We start from the raw sequence: 14,184 nt of genomic DNA, 5'->3' as shown, positions 1-14,184 counted from the left end.
ATGGGGCTTCGGGCTCGGAGTTGGCTGGCCGCGGTCGGGATGGCTGTGACCGCGGGGAATGGATGGCTGGCCGCAGTCGCGGTGCTTCTGACCGCGGGAAATTGCTTGCTGGCCGCGGGTGGAAATGCTTGCCGGCTAGTTTACGGGACATCTTGCTCTTTGCGTATCTTTTGATTGAACCGTTGGATTGCCAAGCTGTAAAGTGTGCTGGAAAGCTGATACTTCCATCTTTAAGGTCTCCAAATTTGAGCTGGATCAGACGGTGAGAAGGCCTTCAATCGGGGGTGAACTTCTGACGGTTTGACTCTGAGCTGAAATCTGGTTTTTTATCTATTTTGTTAAGCTTTTTCCTAAGTTACCTGAAAAGAGTCTTGGAACTACAAATACTAGAAAAACGTAATAAAAGTACTTGAAAGTAATTAAAAACATAGAAAAAGTATTTCAAAACGATCTATAAAAGTGGTCAAAATACGGTGTTAGTAGTTACTATATTATTACTCTGATTCTTGATAGGAAAAGGTGATCAATGAGCAACTATTGGTCTACATCCCTTCATAGTTAAGGTGTTTCTGAAAGATTTAAGCCACTTTTCCTAATTTCTAAAGAATTATTGAACGGTGAGCTGAAGGTGGAATAATGTTCTTTGGAGGCAAAAGACTTGTGGCATGACCAAAAATGTTGTCTTTTTCTTTTATTGAATGTTTCAGGTTCGTGGTTCCAAGTGATCTTCATTTTGATAATCAGTGTAAACAGCACGTGTGTGATGGTATATTTGGGAACAATCATGAATTTCTTAGGTTGGATTGGTGGTGTGGTTTCTCTTAAACTTGCTACTATAATCTCTATTTATGCAAGCACTCTCATAGCCATAAGTTTGGAAGCAAAAGACACATTCACTAAAGGGATCTTGCTGGATTCATTTACGGTATAAAAGGACCAAACCAACTCTCTTAATTTCCTTCCAATGAGAAGAAAGATGATGATGCTAACAAAAGATTTAATTAGCAGAAAAAAGCTTGCGATAAATGAGCTAGCATTGAATCGATATCATGTATTAAGAAAGAGGAGAAGAGTTTTTCCAAGATTAGGGAATAAGAAATCAGAAGAAAGCAAATAAAAAACAGACTTTGTGCCCTTGGAAGAAGAACTATACTTTTTTTTGGACCATTTAAGAAGTATACTTGAGGATAATATTAAGAAAAAGACTCATGGATTTTTAAAAGCTTGCTTCTGAAGATGAAACTATAGCACCACAAAAAATTATAAAAATATAGAGAGACATGTGTAGAAAATGATAATCTGGAAGGAAATGATAAGCTGGGAAAATTTTGGTTCTGATCCCATCTGATGAAGACAACTCTCCATGTTCTTCTCTTGATTCTAAATATTTTTCATTATTGTCCCAGTACAAGAAGCAAGAAAATCATGACAAAGTAAGGTTCATGTAAATGGATTTAATACAGATAATAATGGTCGGTGGTGGAACCAAAGAAGCATAGTGTTTGGTCCCCATGAAGATGGAGAAGAACAAAAGCTCTATTGTGAAGTTTGCAAAAAGAAGAAAGTATTGATAAAAAGATAGAAACAGAACAATTTTGCAATAATGGACATAGGATTAAAGGAGAAAGAAGATAAATAAATCTGGAACCAAAAAAACAGAGATGACGTAAATGATTAAAAAGTCAAAGATTATGAGAAAGAAGAATAAAATTATGAGGAAGAAGAAAATCCAGAAGATATAGAAAAGAAGGAATAAGAAAAGGCAGAAAACACATATGAAAAATATTCTAATAAATTAATAGATTATAATATTTTAAAATAAAAATGGATAAATAAAAATAACAGGAAGATCAAAAGATGAAAAAAAAGACAGTAGAAGAAGGTGAAAATAAGAAAGTAGAAAAAGAAAAACTATATAAGAATAGTATGTTAGATAATACGAAAATATAACAATGATGATGAAAGAAGACAAGACAAAGAAAAACTAGAACAAAAACAGAGAAGACGTAAATGATGAAAAAATCAAAAATCATAAGAAAATAAGATTAAGAGTAAGAAGAAAAATCAAAATATAGAGAGAAGAAAAAATAAGAAAGACGGAAAAGAAATATAATTATAAGTTGTTTTACATATTTGTTACTAAATTTGAAATTTATAGTAAAGATAATCAAGAAGATAAAGTAAAATAAGATGAAGATGAAGAATGAGATAAAGAAAAACCTTAAAATAAAAAACGGAGAATGCGAAAAAGACGAAAGTGATAAAAAGGAGAGAAAGTAGAAAATAAATAAATAAATAAACTAGAAGAAATAGAACAAGAAGAAGAAAAATATATGTTTCAAGTGATTATTCTTATTCTCTTCAATTTACAAACATGAATTTTTAGTTTAAATTTTTAACACTCTTAGGCTTGTGCAACGCGCGGACTAAACACCTAGTTATATTTAATGAACAAAATAAGTTCCAAATAATACAATAATTTTTTTTATAACTACTCTGAATCAGAAGAATATTCTAGGTTCCGCTACCCTATCAGTCATCATTTACCATTTGTACTATATCTGTAGATCCTGTTGGTAATCTGGATTCCGCTACCATATCAGTTACAGGAGCATCCATACTACCCATATTAACTAAATCAACTTCGCCATGATTATACCATGTCTGGTAATTTGGCCTAAATCCTGGCTTATACAAGTGAGTCCACACTTTGTCAATAAATTTATTATTATCACACAAAGGACATGGACAAAACATCTTCCCTTTTTTTGGTAATGTCTTGATTTGTGGGAAAATCCATGAACTCAATTAAACGTTTTTCAAACTCTTTTGTAATCAACCCTGTGTGAGAATCCACACGAGTATTATACATCCAGGATCTATCATTCAGATTTGGATTCATTTTGTTTGTAAAAATATATAAAAAGTGAGAAGGAAAGAGTGGTTTATATAGGAAAAATATCTCCGATGTGCCCACCGATTTCCCGTGGATTTTCCACCAATTTCAGAAATTAAAACGGCTAGTGGCAACGGCTATAAACGGATATATGGACGCCACAGTTTTATGACCAAAAAATCGGTGGCAAATTTACAATTGATTTCCCACGAATTGCCTATTTAAAAATTACGGATTTCCCACCGATTTGTGAAAATACAAATGGCTAACTGCAACGGCTATAAACGAATATATTGACGCCACAGCTTTCTGACAAAAAAAATCGGTTGCAAATTTACAATGGATTTCTCACGAATTCTCCATGTAAATACCAACGATATTTGTTTCGTTTGTATTCCGTTGCAAATTTCCCATGAAATCTCTATCGATATATTTCGTTGCAAATAAACAACAATTTTCCCACCAAATCACTTAATCATGGTTTATTGCTTGAGATTCGGTGGGTTAGCTTACCCACTAAAATTTCGGTGGGAAATTTCGTGGGAATAGATTTTGTTTTTTTGTAGTGATTATATAAGAGATGATGTTCAGAAAATGCTTCTTTATACGACTAACTCGGATTTTTAGATGGTTTTATAGCTGAGTCGAATCATAAATGTTTAGTCATGCTAATTTCTCCAAAAAAGAAGAAAAAAAAAAAAGGTTTTTATTACTCGGTTCTCAGTTTGCTGTTGACTGATACTGATGTCAACGCAAATGAGGAAGTTGAGCATAACAAACTTACAGTTACAGAGATGAACGGTCAAGATCCAGTAAATCACTAAACTCAATCTACAACCGTTAAATTGCAACAAGCTCGATGGCAATCGCGTAGATACTGATCTTCCTCGAGGGCAATTTCTCAAAACTAATCCACAGATTTTTCGTTTCGTTTCAAATTGAAGCGCGTAATTTCACAGAGAGAGATCGAGAGCGAAAACGAGAGAGAGAGAGAGAGAGTGAGATCAATTTTCGTCTCTGTTGATGACGAAATCCCACAAAACACTAGCTTGAGATTAACAGACGAATCGAAAAAACGATGCCGGTTCCCATAATCGAGACTTGCAGGAAGAGAAAGAGGAAGCCGAAAGTGTATAATCTGCAACGATTCGGAGAAGAGGAGTTTCCGGTTAACCGGAATGGAAGTTTCCGGGATAATATTAGGGTTTTTCTCCGGGACTTCGCGGAGGTTGAGGATTACAACATCCGTGGGATGCCAGTTTGGTGTACGCTTCTCAGTCACGAGACGAAGAACTCTGTGATTCCTCTCTACACAATTGAAGAAGAGGTCGTTCGATCCTCGGAACCCTACTGCGATCACTGCAAATGCACAGGTTCTTTCAATTTTGGGTTTAATCGTTTTTATAAGTTTCTGATTTCGGAAATTGGAATCGGAGATTTCCTAATTAAGGTTTAGTTAAATCGTATTTTGGTGCTTAAGGAGATTTTGAAGAATTGGGTTTTCAGTTTAGGGATTTACGATGTTTAAATCGAGATTCTGAGTAAGCTATGATAGTTAACGATTGGATTAGAGATCATTATCAGTGAATTTGTGTTTGAGGAGATTTTAAGATTCTGGGTATTGGATTTAGATGAGTATGTATCGATCTAAATGAAGAAATTGGGAATTTTGCATTAATGATTGCTTAAGAGATGTTTATGGATTATGTTTAATTGTTTTTACAGGATGGAGTAATCACTTTGTCTCAAAAAGGAAGTATCATTTTGTAATACCAATTGATACTGAGTGGAATCTGCCTCTAGAAGATGATGTTTTTGATCTACAAACTCATCTTTTACATGGACTGATTCACACTAATGGGTTTGGTCATTTGATCTGCGTCAATGGTTTTGAAGGAGGATCGAGATACTTGTGCGGGAGAGAAATCGTCGACCTTTGGGATCGAGTATGTACCAACCTCGGAGCAAGGTTCGTTATCCTTTTGTGTGTTTGTTTGGTTTTTGATTGTTCATGAAATGGGAGGAGATTGAAAGGAATGTGTTTTCTTGCAGGATGATAACAGTTGAGGATTTGTCTAAGAAGAGATCTCTGGATCTTCGGTTGCTTTACGGAGTGGCGTATGGTCACTCGTGGTTTGGTCGATGGGGATACAAGTTCTGTCGTGGAAGCTACGGTGTGACCAAGAATGATTACGAGAGTGCTATAGAGCTTCTTGGTTCTCTTGAGCTTGATCAGATTGTGTTTGATTTCAGTGAGCATAAACAATCCAGAGAGATCAAAAAGATTTTCAGGTACTATAGAGGAATGAGTGAAGGACATTTGAAGACATTCAAAGATCTGTTGGGGTTTATGCTTATCATCAAGTCTCATGCTCCTCAAACGAGCAAGCTTCACGTTGCTCCTCCTCCCTCACCGGACTTCCCTCATCAGAAAAGATCAAACAGGTTGTTTCTGAAGAAGAGTGATGTCTTGGAAAATGAGAAGTCTCTTGGATATAAGAGTTACAGCATTGTGGCGGCTAATTTGGGAAGTAGATGGCCTGTGAGAAGATTGGAATATGCTGCTGAAGTGATTGTAGAGTCACTTAAAGAGATGAAAGCAAGGAAGCAGAACGGTATGACTCGGCAAGATGTTAGGGATGCAGCTAGATTACTTATTGGAGATACTGGTTTGCTCGATTACGTGTTGAAGTCGATGAACAACGTCGTTGTTGGGAACGTTTTGGTTAGGCGTTACGTGGATCCTATGACACGGATTCTGCATTACACAATACAGGAGCTTGATGATGCGACGAAACTGATAGAACCGAAGAAAGAGCCTGCACTAGAGGTGATTCCTTTGAGGGTTGTCACTGAATCGAAACCTGGAGCTGATGTTCATGGAGATCTACAGTTGCTCTACACAAATGTTCTGCTGAATTACCCAGAATCTGAATCAGTGAGATCTGCAACTCAAGCTATCCTAGACAGTAAACACTTCGTAAAGGAGTGGCCTTTATGGGACAACAACGACAAAATCTTCCGGTTTGTTTGTCGTATCGATCCAAGTTTGATTGATTTGAGGACAGAGCAGATCACAGAGCTACCTCCAGGAGAATTAGTCACGGTCTCATTACAAGCCACAGTCTTTGATCTAAAGCAAGCCATTGAAGACACATTCAGAGATACTTACTGCATCTTGACAAACTTTGTGGTGAATGAGATCGATGAGCTCAAGGAAGATGGTGATGATAGGAAGGTACTGTTTGGAAGACTCGAGTCTTGTTCTGCTTTAACAGTGAGAGGGTTTGGGATTGATATGGAATCGGAACTGAAGTTTCAAGGTGGATGTGAAACATGGATGGTGAAATGTGTTTGCAGAGCTAGAGATGATGATGGAGAGAGGATGATTTCTTGTGATGTGTGTGAGGTTTGGCAGCACACAAGATGCTGTGGGATTGATGATTCTGATACTTTACCTCCGCTTTATGTTTGTTCGAATTGCTGTGAGGATTTTGCAGATCAGCAGAAGAAAGTTTTGCAGCCAAAGTATGAGTTTCCTAATGCAGATCATATGTTGCTAATTGAAGCAGGGGATGATTACTTTGGAGGGGAGAGTTCATGTCTTGGAATGATGTTCCCTTCAGAGAGTTTCCTTAGTGAACAATTCATTTTGTAAATCATTTTTTTTTGGTACTAAACATTGATTTTTTGTGTAGATAAATCATATTTTTTTGTAATGAAACAAAAGGGAAAAACAACCCTGAAGGCTGAAAGCCTGAAACCTTTTTTTTTGGTTGAAATGAAACCAAATGCAAACTAGTCTTAGTTTTACTTGTGTAGTCTTCTTCTAATCCAATTATAATTCGGATTGCTCACATTTTATTTTTACTATATCCTACCATAACGATGATACAATGGGCTGAACCATAGTATTTTGTAATGAATCTAAAATTAATTAGATTAGGTCCTTTAAAACTGTTTGTTTGATGAAGATTTAGACCGTTTTGACTATTTCCTCGTGATAGTGGATTATGTTTTCGGATTAAAAATAGAGATTCGCTATGGACTTGGTCTTTATATAGTAACTAGATTAGGACTATATACAGATAAAATCTAAAAATATTTAGACAGAAAAACCGTATATTTATAAGTCGTATAACTAAACTTCATATCAAAATATGTGTTTGGATATCCAGAAGTTATGTTTTATAAATCACACCTAAGAGAATCTGAAATTAACTCAAATTATCCATTAATCCAAATCTTTCTAAATGAATTAAAGAGTCTCAAAAACAAATTTGAAATCTTACATAACTTAATCAAAATCTAATTGATATTATAGTTTTTTCATTTTTTATAATTGTATTGTATGAAGCGCTAAACATTCCCATAACGGGATTTGTATAATTAAGCATTCATTAATCCATTTGGCAAAATCTAAAAATATTTATCCCTCCAACAATATTGTCTATAATTTGAAAAAAAAAATGGTTATTTCCAATATACAAGTGTATTTTCGTTCTTTGAATTAAAATGGCCTTTTTAAATGCTTAAACTCAATTGAAGAATCAGAATTATCAACAAACCCATTCATCTTCATCTGTATATTCATCATCTTCAACAACTCCGTAACTTTCTCCTTCGTCCCTTCTCCACATCCAACCTGTAACATCACAACAAGCTTCTTAAACGCACCTAATCTCAACGCTTCTTCAACCTCAGATCCATCTCCACTTTTACAAATCCTCCACATCACACAAACCAAATCCTTCTTCGCAATCTCAGATACCTTCAAAATCTTCTTCACCAGAATCGGCATCACCAATTCGTTTCCTCTGATTTCTCTCCTCCCTTCGTTACTCTCGCAAATCGCGTTTAGAACCAATAACGCTTTCTCGCAAACGCTATTCTCCGAATCAACAAGCATCTCCACCGTTAAATTAACCAGATCCAATCCCAGAAACCTCGTGGTTATCTCCGGTTTAACCGAGATCATCCGGTATATCGAAGCTAACGATACAGAATCGCGAATCGATCTCACCAACGCTTCTTCGACGCCGTTAATCGCGGCTAACGCGTGAACGTTTGCTTCGTCTAGCGATAATAGCTCCTTCACCAAAATCGCAGCGTTTTGATCCCCGCCTCTCAAAAAACCGACCAAACGCTTAAACGACGACGAAGAAGTCAACCTCGCTTGACCTTCTAACCCAATCGGAAACATCCACGTCAGCAAAACCATAACGTCCTCCAACAAATCCGTCGCGTTTGCGTTTTCCGAAAACGCGTCAAAACAAACGCAGAGAACTAATCCGATGCCGTTTTCTTTCAAACATTTCTTGTTCCTCTCGCTCTCTTTCCCTAATCTCTTCATCTTCTTGACCATCTCCACACACGCCGCATGATCCTCCCGCCCCGTTGCGGACAACAACTTCCCACAAATCTCGACGGCTTGATGGCTGGTGACCGGGACACGTGGCGTCGGGATACGACCTAACGATGACCCTTTAGCGACAACGCACCATTCTTGAATCATCCTACGTATAGAGTGGTTTGGAATCTGTTCAAGAGTGGTTAGAACCGTGTTAGTCACGGGACACGTTTTGCACCCGGACTCGAACCATTTCTCGATGTTTTCGCGGTCGTAAGTGATCCCCGAGGCGATAATCACCGGATCTTTCATCAAATCGTACGAAATCGGACACTGGAACTGCGATGGGATCGTTATATCTTCCTCATCAGAGCAAGAAATCGCCGGAACTTGTACTTCCTTCTTGTTTCCTCCTCGCCTTCTCGCTCTCAATGAAAGTCCCATTACAATATAGTTTAGTTTGTGTTGGTTTGGTCTTTCAAGAAGCAACTTGATCACTCAAGAAGTTATTAGAAATCAATGAAGGAGAGAAAAGTGGGTAAGAGATTATATATGTGTGTTTTGTAATGTAAACGTTTTAGGTGATAAAAGTCATAAGTTTCTGGAAACGCGAGTGGGTCAAGGTAAAAGAAAAGAAAAGAAAAATCACGGGGAAAATAATGTAATGAGAATAATGGAGAAGGAGGTTTTATTATGTCATATTATTCGCTAGCTGTTAGGAATCGGAAAATTTGACCGTTGAATGTTTGAAAAAAAAAACCTTGAATGAAATTGACGACTAATGGGGAAAGAGGAATACATGAATGTTTGAGAGGACTCAACATTTAAACTTATTCTTTGGTCTGAGGATTGGGTTTAGGGTTTAGGAATCGAATATCCAATCCTCAGACCAAAGAATAAGTTTAAAGTTCGGATATTCGATCCTTTCTATTATTAATTAGGATTCGGAAATTATCTAGAAGATCTGTTTTGATATGTTATTTGCTTCAATGTGATTACAAAAGTTATAAATTTGTAGAGCAAACAAGTATTAAAATTTAGTATCAGTTATATAGATAATAAATTAAAAAATACTACTAAAAAATAAAATTCTGGATATCTATTCTGTTCAGTAATATGGAGATACATTCATAATAATGTTGTATGTTTTATATAGATAAGTAGACACATATAAAGTGTGTATTTATTTGATACCTTAGAGTTTAAAATAATTTATTCATCAGTTTAATTGTAAATTATTATGCCTTTTCAAAAATTTCAGAACTAAAATCATGAATATTGAACTTATACTTTTTTTTCTTGTTTTTCATAATTTTTGTAGATTTTTTAATTTATGTTCTAGAACGGATCGAATATCCGAACTTTAACTGATTTGTAAATACAATGTCTATTTACAAAAGAAAAATTAAAAATAAACAAATCACATGTATCTTAAACCCATTCTGAAGCTAGCTATACGTAAAACTGAATGAAGATTTTTGTCTTCGCAGTTTGCAGTTCAAAAAAAAAAAAGAAAAAAAAGAGAAACTAATATTAAAGTGAAGAATATGTGAAATCGGCTAGTGATTGACTAAGTCAATGGTTAATAGTCGGTGCATGGAAAATATGACACAGTTGGAGAAAACAAAGAAAATATATTAAAAAAAAATATTTTAACTATTTAATTTTTAAAAGAATTTTACATAATTTTTTTTACTTTGTCAGAAATTCACATAAACTATTTTTTATTTATAAAAAAATTTTAAATTTTTAAAATTTTACAGCCATTTACAGACATAATAAAATCAATATATAAGCAACGTTAAATTTTTATAGAAAAAATACTAAAAATATATTTCAACTATTTAATTTTACCAAAAATTCACACAATTTTTTTACGTTGCTAGAAATTCATCTAGACTACTTTTCGATCTATAAAAATATCCAAAGTTTTTAAAGTTTCATTTTTCCTCATTCGTGTTTCACAGTTATCAGTTGACATATAGGAATCGAGAAACTGTGTTAGTTTTCTGTAACATGTGCTAATTATTCTCGGATTAGTACCATTATTACCCATAGAAAATCTTCAAATCAATTTGGAGAAGACAAACGTAAACTCTCTTTTTTTTCTCTTCTCTTTCAGAAATTGAGTAAAATAGGTTGAAAATGTGGTTAATAGAGCAATAAATCTTGTTCAGAACACATACATCATCTCTTCAAATTTCTCTTATCAGTCTTACATATCACAACACACATTGTTTCCAACTCGATTTAGATTACCAACTATATTTTCAACCAATTCCCTTAATTTTCTAAAAGAGAGAGAAAAAAATTAAGGTTTAGATTTTTTTTTTCCCAAATCGATTTGGGGATTTTCTAAAGGTAACAGTGATATCAATCCTACAACAATTAGCACATTTTACGAAAAACTAACGTAAAAGCCGTGAAACCTGAGGAGGGAAAATAGAGCTTTAAAAAGTTTGGGTATTTTTTACAGATCGAAAAAATAGTCAGAGAGAATTTTGGCAACGTAAAAAGTTTATGTAGATTTCTGGGAAAATTATATAGTTAAAGTATTTTTAAAATTTTTTCTCTATAAAAATTTAATGCTGCTTATTGATTTCGTTATGTCCGTTAATAACCGTGAAATCAGAGGGAAAAAATGGAACTTTTAAAAAGTTTAGGTATTTTATGGATCGATAGTATAGTTTGTGTGGGTTTCTGGCAAAGTAAATAGTTAAAATATTTTTTGGCATTTTTCCGAGAAAACAAATGTTTTTTTATTTTATTTTGTGTTACAAATAACAATTTTTTCAGGAAACTTTTCATTAAAGCCCAATAGGCAATTTAGGCTTTCGAAGCCCTACAACTCTATGATTACAACTAAACTATAATGCCCAATTAAACATACACCTATTGAACAAGATAATGATAAACAAGACAATGATACATGTCCAATATGTCTTGCACAGAGCTGAGGGAGAAAGAATGTCGCCGTCGACAAATAGCCACCGCGAGACTCCATCAATTCCGGCCATCTGTTTCGAAAACCAAATTACTTGCTCCTTTCTCCGATTAACTGAACTGTATAAAACACCAATTACCACCAGAAGAGTTAAACTATGATAAAACTTGATAGATCAGAAATAGATCCTTCGCTGAAGCTCTGCTGAACCTACACTTAATCAATCGAAGTGATATCAAAAACCTTTTTCTTCATTTGCAAGAGCAACTTATCTCCAAAGCCATTTTAATAGCCCCATTACAGTGGAGTAAGATTTTACATTCAACTGAAAGAAAACATGCATAAACCGATGCGAAGGGAAAAATAATATTGAGGCCAGGAGGCCAGGAACCTCCCAACTACTTCCCGATATGCTTTCCGGGATGGTTTTCAAACTCCGGTGATGGTTTTTTCTCCACTCAATCCGATATTCTCACCAACAATTGATATGGGCCAGCTCTCTCACCCCATATCCTCGGAATTAATGTTGTTTCTCACCTGAGTTAAATGCATCATGAATGGCTATCAAACTCCATAAGTGTTGGTCAAGCAATAAATTCTCTATGTGTCTAACGCTTACATATCTTTGTGCAGTTTAAAGTTGGGGATAGATTGTCTTTTCCTTAAAGTCTTACCTCGTGTGTAGTAACCTAAAAACTAGAATAATCCACTCTATGGATTACCCACCAGTTCAAATAACCAGATCTATTTTATGGCGAGAAGATTCTAAGCTTTTGAAAAAGGGAAAAGTCTGGATTTATCTGAGGAACCTTCTCGTGCGGTAAAAATCAAGGTCCCCCTTTTTGACACATCAAACCACATTCGCAAATACGACCTTACACTGATTGACCACATCACAAACCCTAAAATCCAAAAATGTGGGCCCTCCTCCCCTTAATGGCCGACCACTGGAAAGTCTCTGTCCGACCTGTTAGAACAGACCCAGGGCAAGGAAGGTTTCAGTAAATGTTCTCAAAAGAAGAAAATTTACAAAAAGTTCTAGATGGGAGGCTGTACCACTTTTCACATTGGATGATTATCTTGCAAAGGTGGGAGCCTACGGTGGAAAGCTCCTTCCCATCTCAAATCCCCTTTTGGATCAACGTCCAGGGCATTCCAAGTTTTCTGTGGGCTGAACCGACGCTGGTTAGCCTAGCATCCAACATTGGAAATTTTGAGAAGCTGGAAATCACTGATACCCCTGCAAGAATGAGGGTGACCATTGATGGCCTGAAACCATTGATCAAATCATCTACATTGGAGTTTGAAAATGGTGATGAAGTTGTTGTTGACCTTATCTATGAAAAAATGAAGAAGCATTGCAAGATCTGTGGATTCCTGGACCACGATGAACTGGAATGCTCGAATAGAAAAGACCATTCTTCAGTGTCGGACCTTAAGATTAAACAGAACCCATCCTCCAGACCATCTGAAAGAAAGGCAGCTCACAACTCAAAAAGCACATCAAAGGCTACAAGACCCTCTATTCAAGAGATTCCTAACAACCATTGAGGCCACTACTCCAAATCTAAAGAATTAGAAGGCTCTGTATCCTCCTTCCACCCCCAGTAGATCGACTGATATAAGGGATTCGAGCTCTTACCAACTCCGATACCGAGATGACCAGAGGCGAAGGCATCTTGTGAGACAAGACAGATACTCTACCTCCTCTGTCTCTAGATCTTCATTCCATCAGTCAGAAAGAAGCAATAGATCCCCTCGAAGACCAGTCTGAATAGAGAAAAAGAGACCAAGAAAACTTCCCAGGCGTATTCTCTCCTTACCGGATGATTCTCAAGGCTCAAGACCTAAAAGAAGATACGTGGACAATGGAAATGAGTTTCATAAGCCTAATGAAGATCATACTGAAACCTTACCTCAAGCTTCTATGGATGAAGCCATAGGCGAATTGAAAGAAGTTATGATTCAATATGCCAGTGGACCTGATCCCACTGAAAGTGCTGCAAAGAAGGTTTGGGTTTGATTAGTGGAAAAACAGGGACAATTTGAGATGGCTGCGGCTCAAATGGTCAGGGCTTCCCTAGACCCAACCTGCTCAGAATCCCCAGTGATCCAGGATGAACCGACAAGAATATCAGCTCATCAGAGACTTGGCCCTTCTAGCTCGGGTGTCTCAAACTCCCCTGTATCCCAGGATAGAACCCTGATAGCTCTCAGACTTGGCCCTATCAATGAATCTGCTGAGGAGTTACGTCTAAAAACTCCAGATAATATGGCTCCACCATCTAAGAGGAAGCTAGGAAGACCTCCAGGCAAGAAAAATACATCTGCTGGACCCTTCCTTGCTGGAACACCAAAGAAGAGGAAAATATCAAAAATTCAACCATCTCCAAATAGGAAACTAAGTAAATCTACTCTAAAAGGAGGCGACTCATCTCACTCTAAAGCTCAACCAGCCAGATCAAGTCCTTCACGAAGTAAAGCTAAACCTCTAGGAGGCTGATGTGGAGACTTGATGTGGGTGTGTCGAGGGTTGTCAAGTTTTACCCAAATTGAAATCAATAGCCGCAAGTACACAGCTGATCGATTGTAGTACTTAGGGATCGAATCCACAGGGAAGGAGGATCTTTTCCTGCAAAAAGCCTTTGAAATAAGTATTAAGTAAGGAAGTCTAGAACCAAACGGTTTTGTGGGGGTTTGGTAGTGCGTTAAAATGTAAAAACGAAATATTAAAAGAGAATACGGGAATTAAATGACGTAATAACTAAACTTAACGAAAATGACTAAAAATGTAAAAAACGGATATCTAATTGCTTAAATGAAAATGAACTAAAAAGGAAAGACAATATTGAACTAAAGCTTGAAAGAAAATCGGTGTAAATTAATGGGAAAGAAGGCGTTGGGGTTCAGGGAAGTTTTCTCAGGGGTACGAACGATTCAAAAAATTGCTAGAGAGTAAAATTGATAAGATCTTAGCTTAAACTTTTCGAACTG

At 36.2% G+C, this 14,184-nt stretch overlaps 2 protein-coding genes and 1 long non-coding RNA gene across 3 annotated transcripts; 1 reads left to right on the top strand and 2 right to left on the bottom strand.

The window, feature by feature from the left end:
- The first annotated feature begins 3,974 nt into the window (after positions 1-3,974).
- Positions 3,975-6,554, top strand: LOC18008652 (PHD finger protein MALE MEIOCYTE DEATH 1). Its single transcript, XM_006391289.1, has 3 exons — positions 3,975-4,269; positions 4,622-4,865; positions 4,949-6,554. Exons 1-3 carry the CDS (start codon positions 3,975-3,977, stop codon positions 6,552-6,554), a joined length of 2,145 nt encoding a protein of 714 aa, XP_006391351.1.
- Positions 6,555-7,257: 703 nt separating this feature from the next.
- Positions 7,258-8,828, bottom strand: LOC18008585 (U-box domain-containing protein 20). The gene has a single exon (XM_006391288.2). The coding sequence runs from the start codon at positions 8,688-8,690 to the stop codon at positions 7,407-7,409; it is 1,284 nt and encodes a 427-aa protein (XP_006391350.1). The 5' UTR covers positions 8,691-8,828; the 3' UTR covers positions 7,258-7,406.
- A 3,572-nt stretch (positions 8,829-12,400) lies between these two features.
- LOC112083352 lies at positions 12,401-13,002 on the bottom strand. The gene is made up of 3 exons (XR_002897624.1): positions 12,833-13,002; positions 12,523-12,658; positions 12,401-12,430 (listed from the first exon to the last, which is right to left on the bottom strand). It is a non-coding gene; the product is annotated as an uncharacterized LOC112083352 (long non-coding RNA).
- Between the last annotated feature and the right edge of the window lie 1,182 nt (positions 13,003-14,184).

The sequence above is a fragment of the Eutrema salsugineum genome, unplaced genomic scaffold (assembly GCF_000478725.1).
Source record: "Eutrema salsugineum unplaced genomic scaffold, Eutsalg1_0 scaffold_9, whole genome shotgun sequence".
Lineage (NCBI taxonomy): Eukaryota > Viridiplantae > Streptophyta > Magnoliopsida > Brassicales > Brassicaceae > Eutrema > Eutrema salsugineum.
This window is presented reverse-complemented; position numbering and strand designations above follow the sequence as displayed.